Genomic DNA, 14,477 nt, shown 5'->3' with positions numbered 1-14,477 from the left:
ACACAAGGATTAAATATTAATGGCTACATTCATTCAGTAAATTACATAAAGGACTATAAATTATTTAAAATATTAAACAAAAACAAGACTTGAAGATCCTTTAATACCAAGAAATATATTTGATCAATACACTAATCTTAAACACTGCAGTTTTATCATAATACAAAACTATGAAAAGACAAAATAAAAAATGAATACAATTTCAAGTACCAGATTTAATACTTTAAAAGGAACATTTCAATAAAACTAAGCTACCACCCTAAGTCGTTTTCTTCAGCATTTTTAAAAAAGAGATAAAAATAATACAGGCCCATCATTTCCTAAATGAATTAACACTGGACATTACTATTCTACAACAAATGATTTCTGTAGGCTTTACCCTAGAATGCTTTTATCCTAAATCTGCATTTAATAATTCACTAACAGTAATATTTTTCTGTTACTTTTACTCTGATACAAGTATATATTTTGCCTTGGCATATAATGTAATTCAGTTGCCTCTTTAACATTTATTGCCAATGTTTGGAAATTGTCAATTTTAATCTATAGGCATTACATTTAATGCATAGGCATTATAAAACAGAGGTATAAATTACAAAGCCAAAGAGTACTTTGATGTTTGCTTATTTTGGGTCTGTTTGTTCACCTTGTTAAAAAAGATGTCATGTTTTTCCATAAACTATTACCTCTATCTAGGAATAGTATGTCCTTTGGCCCTTTCTTTCCTATGTTGAAATCTCTATTTTGAAAAATGTAAAATGTGTAGACTATAGATGATTTATAGTCTCCTTCCCCTACTAAATCCTATAACCACCGTCTAAGGTGTTACAATAAAATGAATAAACACGTAAATATTTCTTCTTTTGTAAGTAACTGTATATTCTACCATCTATATGATTAGATAAAGAGATATTATTTTTGGTGTGATGCTTTTGGTAAGGAAAGAGAAAAAGTTACTGTCTACAAAATAATTTATTTCCATAAAGCAATCAGAAATTATTAAATGGCACATTACAAATAGTTTAACAGTATTCAACTTCACACACATATAAAATACTGAAACCAACTTACCCAATAGGCCTTGAAACTACAAGCTCTACTTGTGGTTCAGGTTTGGATTCTAGAATGATGTTGTATACTTCCTCAAATGTGGCTCCTTGCAATAGCCTTCCATTCCATTCTAATACTTCATCACCTATAGTGTGTGTCAGTAATAATAATCTCATAAAGAAAATTTGATCCAATAAATTACACTTAACAGCATCTTAAACTTCAATAAACTCCATAGGATAAAATAACTATTATACAATATGAAACATACTCAGAACAGTTCCAGTGACACAAAATTTGATGACCATGGTGATTAGTGTATTTCACAGAAAAGGACAATGATTAGAAGAAAAAATTACATAACATTATTTCTATGTGATTTCTTAATAGAAATTCAAATTCTAAGCAACAATCAAAATCAGTTGCCTCTTTAAAGATTTTATGACTTTATACTCTAGGTTTCTCAATATATGTGCAACTGAGCACCTTGTTTTTTTGTAAAGGGTTTCCACTGTCTAAACTCTCTTGTAAAAATCTTAATAATTAGTATATTATCAAATCCTCTTTAAGGTACTCAAGGATTTCTCCAATAGTATCCATTGCCGAAGAGATAAGGGGTGACACGTGGTAGGAAATATGCCTTTGTCCATAAAGTTTGTTCTAAACTACGTTAGAATTTTCTCAAAAGAAAAAGGTCTTATGGGAAACAAAATAGGTTAATATTATATACAGATTAGAATACCCATCAGAAAAAAATAAGATATAGTCAACATAAAAATGATTTTGATCTACTATGACTCAAGAAATAATAGTTTTGACTTTCCATTAATGAATAGAGATTTATATCTAAGTTAAATGAGGTCTTTGTTATTGTCAAATCACTTCTAAATAAATGAAAATAACTCATAACTACTAAAGTTGGACAGTTTAAATGTAAATAATCAAAGGTAAAACCCTACCTGGTCTAAGATGTCCTACAGTATCAGCTAAACTTCCTTTTTTTACTTTAGTAATAAATGCACAAAGCCGGCCTGATTCAGTCATCTTTCCTCCTACAACCTGTTTAAAAGAGGAAAGTATTAACACAGGAATATTGTTAAAATGAGCATAGTTGAAGATTCAGGTAAAAAATACCTAGAACAATTTGCAACATCTAAAACGCTAATTTAATGTACAGAAAATGATTTCTTAAATAATTTATTGTCTCTATTAGGTTAGTACGTGCCCTAAAAGCTAGGTCTTTTTCACATATTCCAACTGTTTTGCCATTTAATACCCATTATTTGCTGAAATGTTGCATAACTTAGAAAGAACATAACAACTGGTAATTTTTGTCCTTATTCTAAAATTCTTGCTTTTGTCATTTCCAAAAACATATTTTACAGTATCATATTAATTATACAAACATTTCTAGTTATAGATGTAAATACTTTAATACAAAATTTTTGTTTCTTTTACTATAATTAGGATACACCACCAAACTTTCATTGGTAATCTTTTAGAAACACTGATAATGTGCATAATGATGATGGATCTTACTTGAAAAAAATTACAAAATTTACTTAATCGCATTAGAAGTAATGTAAACTTCAGACCATCTGAATCTCAATTTTTCATTTTTATGTTTCTATTAAAATATAACTTTTAGAAAATGAATAAAAATGTTAAGAATAATGCTGTGGAGTCATATGTATACTTGTATATCTTACAAAATTAATGCTTTGATTCTAATCAACTACCATTCAGTCAAATATCTCAATTTGATGGCAAGTGAAGCAAATAATAGCAACTAACTTCACTGACTGAAATGAATTGGTTTTTCTCTTCTAAACAGAGTGAAAGTTATTTGAATTCAAAAATCATGGGGTGTATCTTATTCCATGCATTTTTTTCATAATTACAGTGAATTACACATAGCTACAATTCAGTTAATAAACTAATTAGTCCTATGTTTGAATCTGAAAATTAAATGTATAGCTCTTATTGACTTATATCCTTAAGTAAATATTTAAAAACTTTCTTGGCTTAACAAACATTAATAATAATTAATTAATTACACTAGCTATAATGATTATTGATATCTTAAAGCTTGCCAGGCACTTTACTAAATGTCTGTATGTTTGTTTATTTAATCATATTACAACAATTCAATTATCCTCATTGAATAGATAAGAAATCTAAAGCTAAGAGAAGTTTATTTGTCCAGTTTCATGTAACTAGTAACTCCTGTATTTGGAATTGAAGCCAAGACTTCCTAATCTTTATTCTAACACTATAATAGGCATCTCTGGATTAAAAAATTGTTTTTAAGACAAAGGGTCTCACTATTTTGCTCAGGCTGGACTTGAAACCCTAGGCTCAAGCAATCCTCCTGCCTTAGCCTCCCAAGTAGCTGGGACTATAGACACATCTCACTGTCCCTGGAAATGGGTCAAATCTGAATTTAAATTCCACCATCATCACCATCTTGTGACCACGGGGAAGTTAAACACCTCTCTAAGCCTATTTCTCATCTATTGTGAGTGTTAACTAGGATAACAGATATAAAATGCTCAGGTGAGTGCAAGTACATGGATGCCACCCAATAAATGTTCTTCCAAGATCTGGTCATTTAAACCTATGTGGCACCTTGCTTCCCACTCCCACTCTCTCATGCTCCGGCTTTTGCCATGTGACATGTGTACTCTCCCTTCACCTTTGACCATAATTGTAAGCTTCCTGAGGCCTCCCCAGAAGCCAAGCAGATGTTGGCACCATGCTTCCTTTAAAGCTTGCAAAACTATGAGCTGATTAAACCTCTTTTCTTTATAAATTATCCAGTCTCAGGTATTTCTTTAAAGCAATGCAAGAAAGACCTAATACATAGCCCATTTCCACCTATATCCAAAGTTTCCTAATATCTCTTATATTCTACAGGACAATTTTTATAGGAATGACTTAGCTCTAAAACATTTACTTTATTTAGAGAGAGACAGAGTCTCACGCTGTTGCCCAGGCTGGAGTGCAGTGGTGTGATCACAGCCCACTCTAACCTCAAACTCCTGGGCTTAAGCAGTCCTCCTGCCTCAGCCTTCTCAGTAGCTAAGACTCCAGGCATGTGCTGCTATGTCCAGCTATTTAAAATTTTTTTGGGCTGAGCGCAGTGGTTCAATCCCAGCACGTTGGGAGGGCAAGGTGGGTGGATCACGAGGTCAAGAGATCAAGATGATCCTGGCCAACATAGTGAAATCCCATCACTACTAAGAATACAAAATAAATAAATAAATAAATAGCTGGGAGTGGTGGTACGCGCCTATAGTCACAGCTACTCGGGAGGCTGAGGCAGGAGAATCACTTGAATTCAGGAGGCAGAGGTTGCAGTGAGCCGAGATCACAACACTGCACTCCAGCCTGGGCCACAGAGCGAGACTCCATCTCAAAAAAAAAAAAAAATTGGTAGAGACAGGACTTCACTATGCAGTCTAGGTAGGTCCAAAGCAATATTCTCCTGGTCCAAAGCAATATTCCCACCTGGGCCTTTCAAAGTGCTGTAATTACAGGCATGAACCATGACACCCAGCATATTCCTTTTTCATTTCAGGTTTTAATTGGGTATACTAGATGCACAAAAACCAAACAGAGCTCTATTTAATGTATTTACCAAATAATTTCCTGGTATTTTACAGTAAAACATAAATCAATATTTGTATTTAATTTCCCAGCATAATTATTTTTGTTTTTAGAATTCAAACAGTACTCTCTTAAGTGCACATATGCACATACACACACATACACACATTTTACAGCATTTATACAAAATTATATATATACATATGTAATATACATATTACATTTCCCAAGTTTTCATTTTGAGTAATTATAAAAAACTATCACTTTAATAAAATATAAACACAGATTTAGACTTAAAGAATAAACTGTATAGTTAAAATGAGTTTGACCACTGTATTTCAGATTCAGGTAGATTCTAATGAGGTTACTTTTAATGTCTTCCAAATTTATATATACACAAGTATTACTGTGGAATTACGGCAACTTCTTAAATAATAGTGGGAAAATGAAATGTTTTAGATAATGAGTGCAAATCTTCACAAATTATTGAAAATGGAAAAATACACTACTAAATTGGTACAGGTTGAAAGTTATCGTTTGCTTTCCGGGTAAACCTATAAGAGTATAGGGCCAAAATATCATACATTTTATTACATACCTTCAAGCCAAGCATTGCTCCTGAATCTCGAGGTACACTTCCATCTTTTAGACGCTTATTTAATAAAATGCGACCAATTAAACGATCTCCATCTTTAGATGGTTGCCAGGTTACAGGGTGCTGACATTTTGCATCAACAAACAAAATAAATAAATACAAAATAAATAAATGATTTTGTCAATTTATGACAAATGGTCTCTGATTGTATGACCTCTCTAAACTTCAGAATTCCAGTGTTATGATTACACAAACCAGCTTTCATTTCAAAGCACTGCTCATAAGGGTGTACTATATTATGCTTATAACCTCAGTATAATCTCAAAGTTTTTTTCAAACTCCCGTTACTTCCAGTTCTTACAGTTCTCTAACACAATAATGAATAGCTCTACAAAATCTGAGAAATTTTGAAAATGCGTGCAACTAATTATCTACGTGCTGAAAAATAAAAATTCACAGGTAGAAAAGATACACTAAAATTCTATGCAAGTGAATTAATTTAAAAATGAAAATTTCCTCTTCAAACACATTTGGAAGATTTTGAAAGACTGTATTACAGTAATAATTAAAAATCAAATCATATTAAAACATTAAATTTGACCCTATGATGAGGGCTTTTTTGAAGAGGTTTCTAGATTAAAATAATGAATTGTACATAAACCCCAATAAATTTCCAACTGAATCTGCATGGGAGAGAAACAGGCTTCATTTACAGGTGGGAATAGATTACATTTCTCACTTCTCAGAGGTTCTTTCATGATTCTTTCAGGTTTCTGATCTATTTAGTAAATTACCTTTACTAGATAATTCAATGATATCTATTGTTAAATAACCTTGAAAACATTAGTAGTTTCTTTGTTTCTCAGGGCTGAACCAAGGCCTCTGTAAATAATGACACTGTTCTATTATGAATGATATGCTCAATAGGAAAGTAAATGATTTGTGTAATCATAGTTTCATAGTTATCAAAAAGTAACAGGCATATCTTCATGCAAAATTTAGCAGGCAAAATGCAAGTTCCAGTCAATCGCATCTATATGGTAAAAAGATTTCAAAAGTCCCACTATCCTAAAAGCAAAAATAATAAATATCAAAGCAGATGGCAAGGGCTCTAATACTAATTAATACTACATTAAAATGCTATGACAATAAAACAAAAGACCAAAATGACAGTGAAAGGGAAAAAAGAAAAACAACTTTTTCTGTGCAAACAGTCCCAATTATCTCCCTTTTGTCTGGGATTCAAACTATTAATAATTTAATTTTCATCCCAAGGAAAACATATGCAAGCAATCAAATAAGCCAATCCAAAAATTATTTATTATTTGTGGTTTTTAATAACACTACAAAGTTCTCTCATGCAACGAAAGACAAAACATTCCTTTGTTCCTAAGATTTATTTTTATATATTTATTTTTTGGTATGCCGTCAAATAATAAAAACAGCAAAGTAAGCAAGAGATTTTTTTGGTTTGTTGTTTGTTTAGTTTGGTTTTGTTTTTCTTTTCTGCACCTTAAGAAATGCTACAGTGACCCTTGAGATGCCCTGTCCTTTTATTATGTTCTGTTTTAATGAGTGACAGAGAGCAAACGAAGACCGAATGAGCAGGTTAAAAGGCAGGCTCCACAATCTCAGTACCTTATCACTATGGCTATGCTCCTCGTTAAGGGTTGTGCTACTACACGTATCTACCCCAGAGTCCTTAATCTGAGGTTCAGACCATTCCAAATCCTCTTCCAAAGAGTGGCCACCAAAGTACATCATTTTCTTTTGTCTTTCAGACCTGGTGTTAGAGTCCGACAAAACTGCCTGCTCACTAGTTTTTCTTTTTCCCTTTTGACTGTCCCCTACAGGTATGGGATAAAAAAAAAAAAAGAAAGAAACAAAAAAGAAACATGCAAAGGTGTAAATAAAAAAGGAAAAGTGAAATGATAACGAAAATTAAATAGTAAGGCTCCACATGTCTCACCAAAGACATTGGGGATGCCTCACTGCTATGCCAAGACGTATGATCCAACCAGTTGTAATCCATGTCTCCTGTGAGAGTCAGACAAAAGAGTGCAGTAAAGGAGATGGTGAAAAAAGGGACAGACAGAGACATTATAAACATTTTAAACTGTGTGATCCTGTCTGGTCTCAAGAACTTTGTCTGTATAAATATATATATATATTTATATATATATATTTATAGATATATATGTTTATGCCAAAAGAAAGCTAATATTTAAAATGAGTAAAATTTATAGAAAGTATAATATAAGGTTTATATCTCTAGACAGATCCTACAGAACAAAAGTCCTGCGAAAAGAGAAATAATAATAAACAGAAATAGAAACAAAAAAATGTATATGCTGAAAAAGACTATCAGCTATGACTGTTATTCATGCTATTTTTTTTACTCCCATGTTGGTCTAAAGACATGAGTTTGTTCTCCAAAGATTAAGGGACATTTAAAAAGTTTACATTGGTTTGCCAATAACCAGTATTTTAAAAAGCCAAATAATTAAATGCCATTTCTGAAATGCAGTATGATATTCTTCATCATGCTAAAACCTCCTAAGAAATTTGGGTGGTTAAAAAAATTGTTTCCACAAAATAGTAATTTGTATGAAAATTATAAAACAGATTCATTCAATATTAGTAAAAATAAACTTTACTTAAACATCATGAATCACTTAATATTTTGAAATAATTTTTCAAATTTTTTCAGAAATCACATTCTTATAAAAAGTAAATTAAAAAAATTTTGTCAGATAATTTATGTAACTGGCAACTAAGAATGCATATCCACCATTTCCCAAACTTATATGCATCTTATTTGCTCAGTATTTCAAAATATAAAATATTTGTTATCTTTAATATCTTTTTAGTCTATATATTCACATATATCTTTTAAAATTCTATTTATAATTTTATTTTCTAAAAATACATACTGAACACCTTCCATTTGCTATGTATTGTGCTGAGCTCTACTGTAAAGGGTAAAACAATGAAATATGCTTACAACAGAGTAGGGATAGAGAAACAGAACAAATCATCAGTATCATATAGGAAAATACAAGACACTATGAAAGAGTACAATAAGATCTAATTTAGACTTTGGGGTCAGCAAACACCCCTAAAGTAATAATGTTTAAGATGAGAACTGAAAGATGTGATATGGTGCTATAAAAGAACTGAAGGAACACAATGGTTTCTGAACCAAAAAGAATGAAGAAGAATATGGTACTAAGTGAAACTGGTAAGGCAGCACAGAACAACTTAGATAAGTCTTTTATTTCATATTAAAGATTTTAAATTTCAACCATTGAGGGATTTTAAGTGTAATGGTGACATAATCTGATTAACATTTTAAAATGATGAATATAAGTACTACATAGAGACTAGGCTGTATGACACCAAAAGTTAAAAGACATTTACAGTAACCCTTGGAAAAGGTAGTTATGGCTTGAATAAAGATAATAGCAATAGACGTGGTAAGAAAAAAGGGACTGAGATGTTTTTGAGTGTTAAGAAAGACTAAAGAGTCAAGGTTAACTCCCCAGTTTCTGGCATTAATAACTGAATGGAAGAAAAAATTTATGAGATGGAGAAGATTGGAGGAAGAGCACTTCTTGTTAGGGAAGGGTAAGAGGGAATCTATTTCATAAAACATATGACACCATTGACTATAGGATTCATAACTTTCAGGATATAAAAATGTTCATCTTAGAATTTATTAAATATGGTGGTTGAATTTTGATATATTATTTGAACCTAGTGCACATACAAGAAGGAAACTGGCGAGGGTGTAATAAAACTTAAAGTTTTGGCCGGACATGGTGGCTCATGCCTGTAATCGCAGCACTTTGGGAGGCTGAGGTGGATGGATCATGAGGTCAAGAGATGGAGATCATCCTGGCCAACGTGGTGAAGCTCCATCTCTACTAAAAATACAAAAAATTAGCTGGGTGCGGTGGTGCACACCTGTAGTCCAAGCTACTCAGGAGGCTGAGGCAGGAGGATTGCTTGAAACCTGGAGGCGAAGGTTGCAGTGAGCTGAGATCACACCACTGCACTCCAGCCTGGAGACAGAGCAAGACTGTCTCAAAAAACAAAACAAACAAACAAAAAACTTAAAGTTTTGATCTGGAGACATAAATTGGCAATTATTAACATATAGACAGGAGTAAGTGAGATCATTTAGGGATAGAGGGTAAAATAAGGTATGAAGAGAACCCAAACTGAATTCTGACATTTAGGGTTTGATTTGAGAAAAAAAAAAAGGGGGGAGAGAGAGAAGATTCAAAAACAGCATGCAGAGAAAAAAAGGAAGGAGGGAGACAGAAGGAGGTCTCCAAATCAAATAGAGTTGCCTAAAACAAAGAAGAAATAAACTATCCTGAAGGATTTTTACATATCAAATAAGATGAGGAGGTTAAAAATATGCATTGGATTTGGCAACCATGAAGATTAGAAAAGATGTCAGGAAGAACAATTGGATAGAATGATGAAAATTAAAATCAGGTTGAAGAAACCCAAAAACCAAGGGAAGTGAAAAGTAGAAAAAGTTGTGTGTAAATGAATGGTTCTCAAATTGCAGTTCTCAAAATAGCATCAACGGCAACACCTGGGAACATGTTAGAAATGTAAATTCTGGGTGTCACCCTAGACTTAATGAATCAGAAACTGTTAGTGGGCCTAGCAATCTGTATTTTAACAAGCCTTCCAGATGATTATGGTCAGATGTTTGAGAATTACTGGAGACAATTCTTTTAAGAAACTCATTTATGAAAGAGAATAGGCTTTATTATCTAACACACACAATATGCAATTTGTAGAAAGAATCCCATTCTTTAACTTATGGGCCAGAGAAGTGCTTCCCAAGCTTTTTCATAATTACAATATTAGTAAAACACACTGGAGTATATGGAGATGACCAGTTCCTAGGATACTTATGCCCATGCCTGGATGGCTACCCAAAAAGCTAAGAGTATCTGTGTCTCAGAAAACCTGTAGCCCTTTCAAAATACAGTTGTGTCCCACAACAAAGCATTGACAAATCTGTGCAGTAGAGAAAAAGCAGTATGAAGCCTGTAAATAAAAATTCTTAACTGGTTTATGTGACAGTAAGAAAATTCAACTCAAAATTTCTCTTCTCCCTCTGTGCTTGCAACCTACCAAAAAGGCAGACATGCAATTTCTTTTGTTCTGAAAATAAAAAACATAAGCTGTTTAACCATTTGAAACTAAAGTTAAAACCTCTGATTGACAAAAAAAAAAAAAAAATTGTCCTATATTCTGGGCACAGTGGCTCACGCCTGTAATCCCAGCACTTTGTGAGGCTGAGGCGGGTAGATCACCTGAGGTCAGGAGTTTGAGACCAGCCTGGTCAACATGATGAAACTCCATCTCTAATAAAAATACAAAAACTAGCCAGGCATGGTGGCATGTAGCTCCCAGTCCCAGTTACTTGGAAGGCTGAGGCAAGAGAATCATTTGAACCCAGAAGGCGGAGGTTGCAGTGAGCTGAGACAGTGCCATTGCACTCCAGCCTGGGCAACAACAAAGCGAGACTTCATCTCCAAAAACAAAAACAAAAGCAAAACAAAACAAAAAACTGTCATGTATAAGTACTAAATAAAAACTTGTTGAATGAGTAAAATTAGTGTCCCTGTAAGAATAAGATAATTAATGGTAAATCATATAGAAAATAGTCCTAAAAACTATTAAGACTATTATTATAGACCTAATAATACTTACCACTGGATATTCTTATTTTTTGCAGCTTAATAGTATAGAACTAAGATAATAAAATTTTCTTTTTTTTTTTGCTGTGCAGAAGCTCTTTAGTTTAATGAGATCCCATTTGTCAATTTTGGCTTTTGCTGCCATTGCTTTTGGTGTTTTAGACATGAAGTCTTTGCCCATGCGTATGTCCTGAATGGTACTACCTAGGTTTTCCTCTAGGGTTTTTATGGTATTAGGTCTAACATTTAAGTCTCTGATCCATCTTGAATTAATTTTCGTATAAGGAGTAAGGAAAGGATCCAGTTTCAGCTTTCTACTTATGGCTAGCCAATTTTCCCAGCACCATTTATTAAATAGGGAATCCTTTCCCCATTTCTTGTTTTTGTCAGGTTTGTCAAAGATCAGATGGCTGTAGATGTGTGGTATTATTTCTGAGGACTCTGTTCTGTTCCATTGGTCTATATCTCTGTTTTGGTACCAGTACCATGCTGTTTTGGTTACTGTAGCCTTGTAGTATAGTTTGAAGTCAGGTAGCGTGATGCCTCCAGCTTTGTTCTTTTGACTTAGGATTGTCTTAGAGATGCGGGCTCTTTTTTGGTTCCATATGAACTTTAAAGCAATTTTTTCCAATTCTGTGAAGAAACTCATTGGTAGCTTGATGGGGATGGCATTGAATCTATAAATAATCTTGGGCAGTATGGCCATTTTCATGATATTGATTCTTCCTATCCATGAGCATGGTATGTTCTTCCATTTGTTTGTGTCCTCTTTTATTTCACTGAGCAGTGGTTTGTTGTTCTCCTTGAAGAGGTCCTTTACATCCCTTGTAAGTTGGATTCCTAGGTATTTTATTCTCTTTGAAGCAATTGTGAATGGAAGTTCATTCATGATTTGGCTCTCTGTTTGTCTGTTACTGGTGTATAAGAATGCTTGTGATTTTTGCACATTAATTTTGTATCCTGAGACTTTGCTGAAGTTGCTTATCAGCTTAAGGAGATTTTGGGCTGAGACAATGGGGTTTTCTAAATATACAATCATGTCATCTGCAAACAGGGACAATTTGACTTCTTCTTTTCCTAACTGAATACCCTTGATTTCTTTCTCTTGCCTGATTGCCCTAGCCAGAACTTCCAACACTATGTTGAATAGGAGTGGTGAGAGAGGGCATCCCTGTCCTACCATCAGTGTGAACAGGCAACCTATAGAATGGGAGAAAATTTTTGCAATCTACTCATCTGACAAAGGGCTAATATCAAGAACCTACAAAGAACTCAAACAAATTTACAAGAAAAAAACAAACAACCCCATCGAAAAGTGAGCAAAGGATATGAACAGACAGTTCTCAAAAGAAGACATTCATACAGCCAACAGACACATGAAAAAATGCTCATTATCACTGGCCATCAGAGAAATGCAAATCAAAACCACAATGAGATACCATCTCACACCAGTTAGAATAGCGATCATTCAAAAGTCAGGAAACAACAGGTGCTGGAGAGGATGTGGAGAAATAGGAACACTTTTACACTGTTGGTGGGATTGTAAACTAGTTCAACCATTATGGAAAACAGTATGGCGATTCCTCAAGGATCTAGAACTAGATGTACTATATGACCCAGCCATCCCATTACTGGGTATATACCCAAAGGATTATAAATCATGCTGCTATAAAGACACATGCACACGTATGTTTATTGCGGGACTATTCACAATAGCAAAGACTTGGAATCAACCCAAATGTCCATCAGTGACAGACTGGATTAAGAAAATGTGGCACATATACACCATGGAATACTATGCAGCCATAAAAAAGGATGAGTTTGTGTCCTTTGTAGGGACATGGATGCAGCTGGAAACCATCATTCTCAGCAAACCATCACAAGAACAGAAAACCAAACACCGCATGTTCTCACTCATAGGTGGGAACTGAACAATGAGATCACTTGGACTTGGGAAGGGGAACATCACACACTGGGGCCTATCATGGGGAGGGGGGAGGGGGGAGGGATTGCATTGGGAGTTATACCTGATGTAAATGACGAGTTGATGGGTGCTGACGAGTTGATGGGTGCAGCACACCAACATGGCACAAGTATACATATGTAACAAACCTGCACGTTATGCACATGTACCCTAGAACTTAAAGTATAATAATAATAAAAAATAAATTAAAAAAAATAAAAATAAAATAAAATTTTTTTTTTAGTAACAGTACAAAAATGTATTAGCGTGCTTTCCAGTTCTAGAACAAGAACTAGAAAGCACATGAAGAACCAAATGGAAATTTTAGAACTGAAAAATAACTGAAATACAAAATACAAAATACAAAAATAACTGAAATACAAAAAGCAACCACAGAATGGAGAGGACAGAGGAATGACTCAGTGAACTTGAAGACGGAACAATAAAAATGACCCAATCTGAAAAACAGACAGAAAATAGAATAAAGAAAGAAGAAAAGAAAATGAACAGAGCCTCAAGGGCCAAGAAACTATAGCAAAAAGTCTAACACTCATATCATTGTAAGTCCAGGAGAAAAGAAAGTGAATGGGTTAAAAAAAAAAAAGTATTCAAAGAAATAAAGACAGAAAATTCCCCAAATTTAGCCAAAGGTATAAGCCTATAGATTCAAGAAACTATGTAAAACCCTAAACAAACAATACCCAAAGATATCTGTTACAAGATACACCATAATCAAACTAAAACTAACAACGAAATATCTTAAAAGCAGCAAGAAAAAGCAACACCTTACCTAAAAGGGAAAAACAATTCAAATGATAGCGGACCTCTCATCAGAAACGTGAGAGGCCAGAAGGAAGTGGCACAATATTTTTCAATTGCTAAAATAAAAGAAATGTCAACCTGAATTCTAAATATGATGAAATTATCTCTTAGAAATGAATGAGAAATACATTCTCAGGCAAAAGAAAACAAAGAGATTCTGTCACCAGCAGATCTACCCTAAAAAAATAACTAACGGAAGTTCTTGAAGCAAAAGAGAAAGAAAGAAAGAAGGGACCTGAAAGTATGAAGAAGGAATAAAGAACATACTAAGCAAAAATATGGGGTTTCTTTCTCCTCTTGAGTTTTCTAAATTATGTTTTTGATATATTAAAGGCAGAACATACATTGTCTGATGTGGTTTTCAACATATATAAAGAAAATATTTAAGACAAGTCCATTATGAGATAAAGGAGAAAATAAAGGAATTTAAGTGACTTAAGGTTTCTACATTCCAGTCTAGTTAAACTCAACACCAATACAATGTGATACGTTGTGTACATGTAACATATTGCCTAAAGCAACCACACAAAAAAAACTACAAAAAGAAATACACTTAAACACTCTAGGTCAATCAAAACACAATTCACAAAGCGTTTCAAATAAAAAAAATGTTCAAATAACCCGTAGGAAGGCAAGGAAAAGAAAACAACAAAATTAGCAATAGAAGGAACAAACAGAAAACAAAAAAGAAAATGACAAACTATAAATG

General features: G+C 33.4%; 1 protein-coding gene across 48 annotated transcripts in view; it reads right to left on the bottom strand.

Annotated features, from left to right (window-relative positions):
• RIMS2 (regulating synaptic membrane exocytosis 2) overlaps window positions 1-14,477 on the bottom strand; it is a 753,111-nt gene that overhangs the window by 346,724 nt on the left and 391,910 nt on the right. For 34 of the 48 annotated variants that reach the window (XM_073999244.1, XM_073999245.1, XM_073999258.1 and 31 more), the window contains 4 exons: window positions 7,224-7,291; window positions 5,258-5,377; window positions 2,010-2,109; window positions 1,072-1,195 (listed from right to left, as the gene is read on the bottom strand). In XM_073999244.1, the coding sequence (XP_073855345.1) occupies window positions 1,072-1,195; window positions 2,010-2,109; window positions 5,258-5,377; window positions 7,224-7,291 (412 nt within the window). Of the gene's footprint in view, window positions 1-1,071; window positions 1,196-2,009; window positions 2,110-5,257; window positions 5,378-6,892; window positions 7,102-7,223; window positions 7,292-14,477 lie in introns of all 48 variants that reach the window. The other 14 variants (XM_073999249.1, XM_065519514.2, XM_065519511.2 and 11 more) reach the window with 1 other exon arrangement.

The sequence above is a fragment of the Macaca fascicularis genome, chromosome 8, assembly GCF_037993035.2.
Source record: "Macaca fascicularis isolate 582-1 chromosome 8, T2T-MFA8v1.1".
Taxonomy (NCBI): domain Eukaryota; kingdom Metazoa; phylum Chordata; class Mammalia; order Primates; family Cercopithecidae; genus Macaca; species Macaca fascicularis.
Note: the sequence above shows the minus strand (reverse complement) of the source record. Positions and strands in the feature narration are given on the sequence as shown.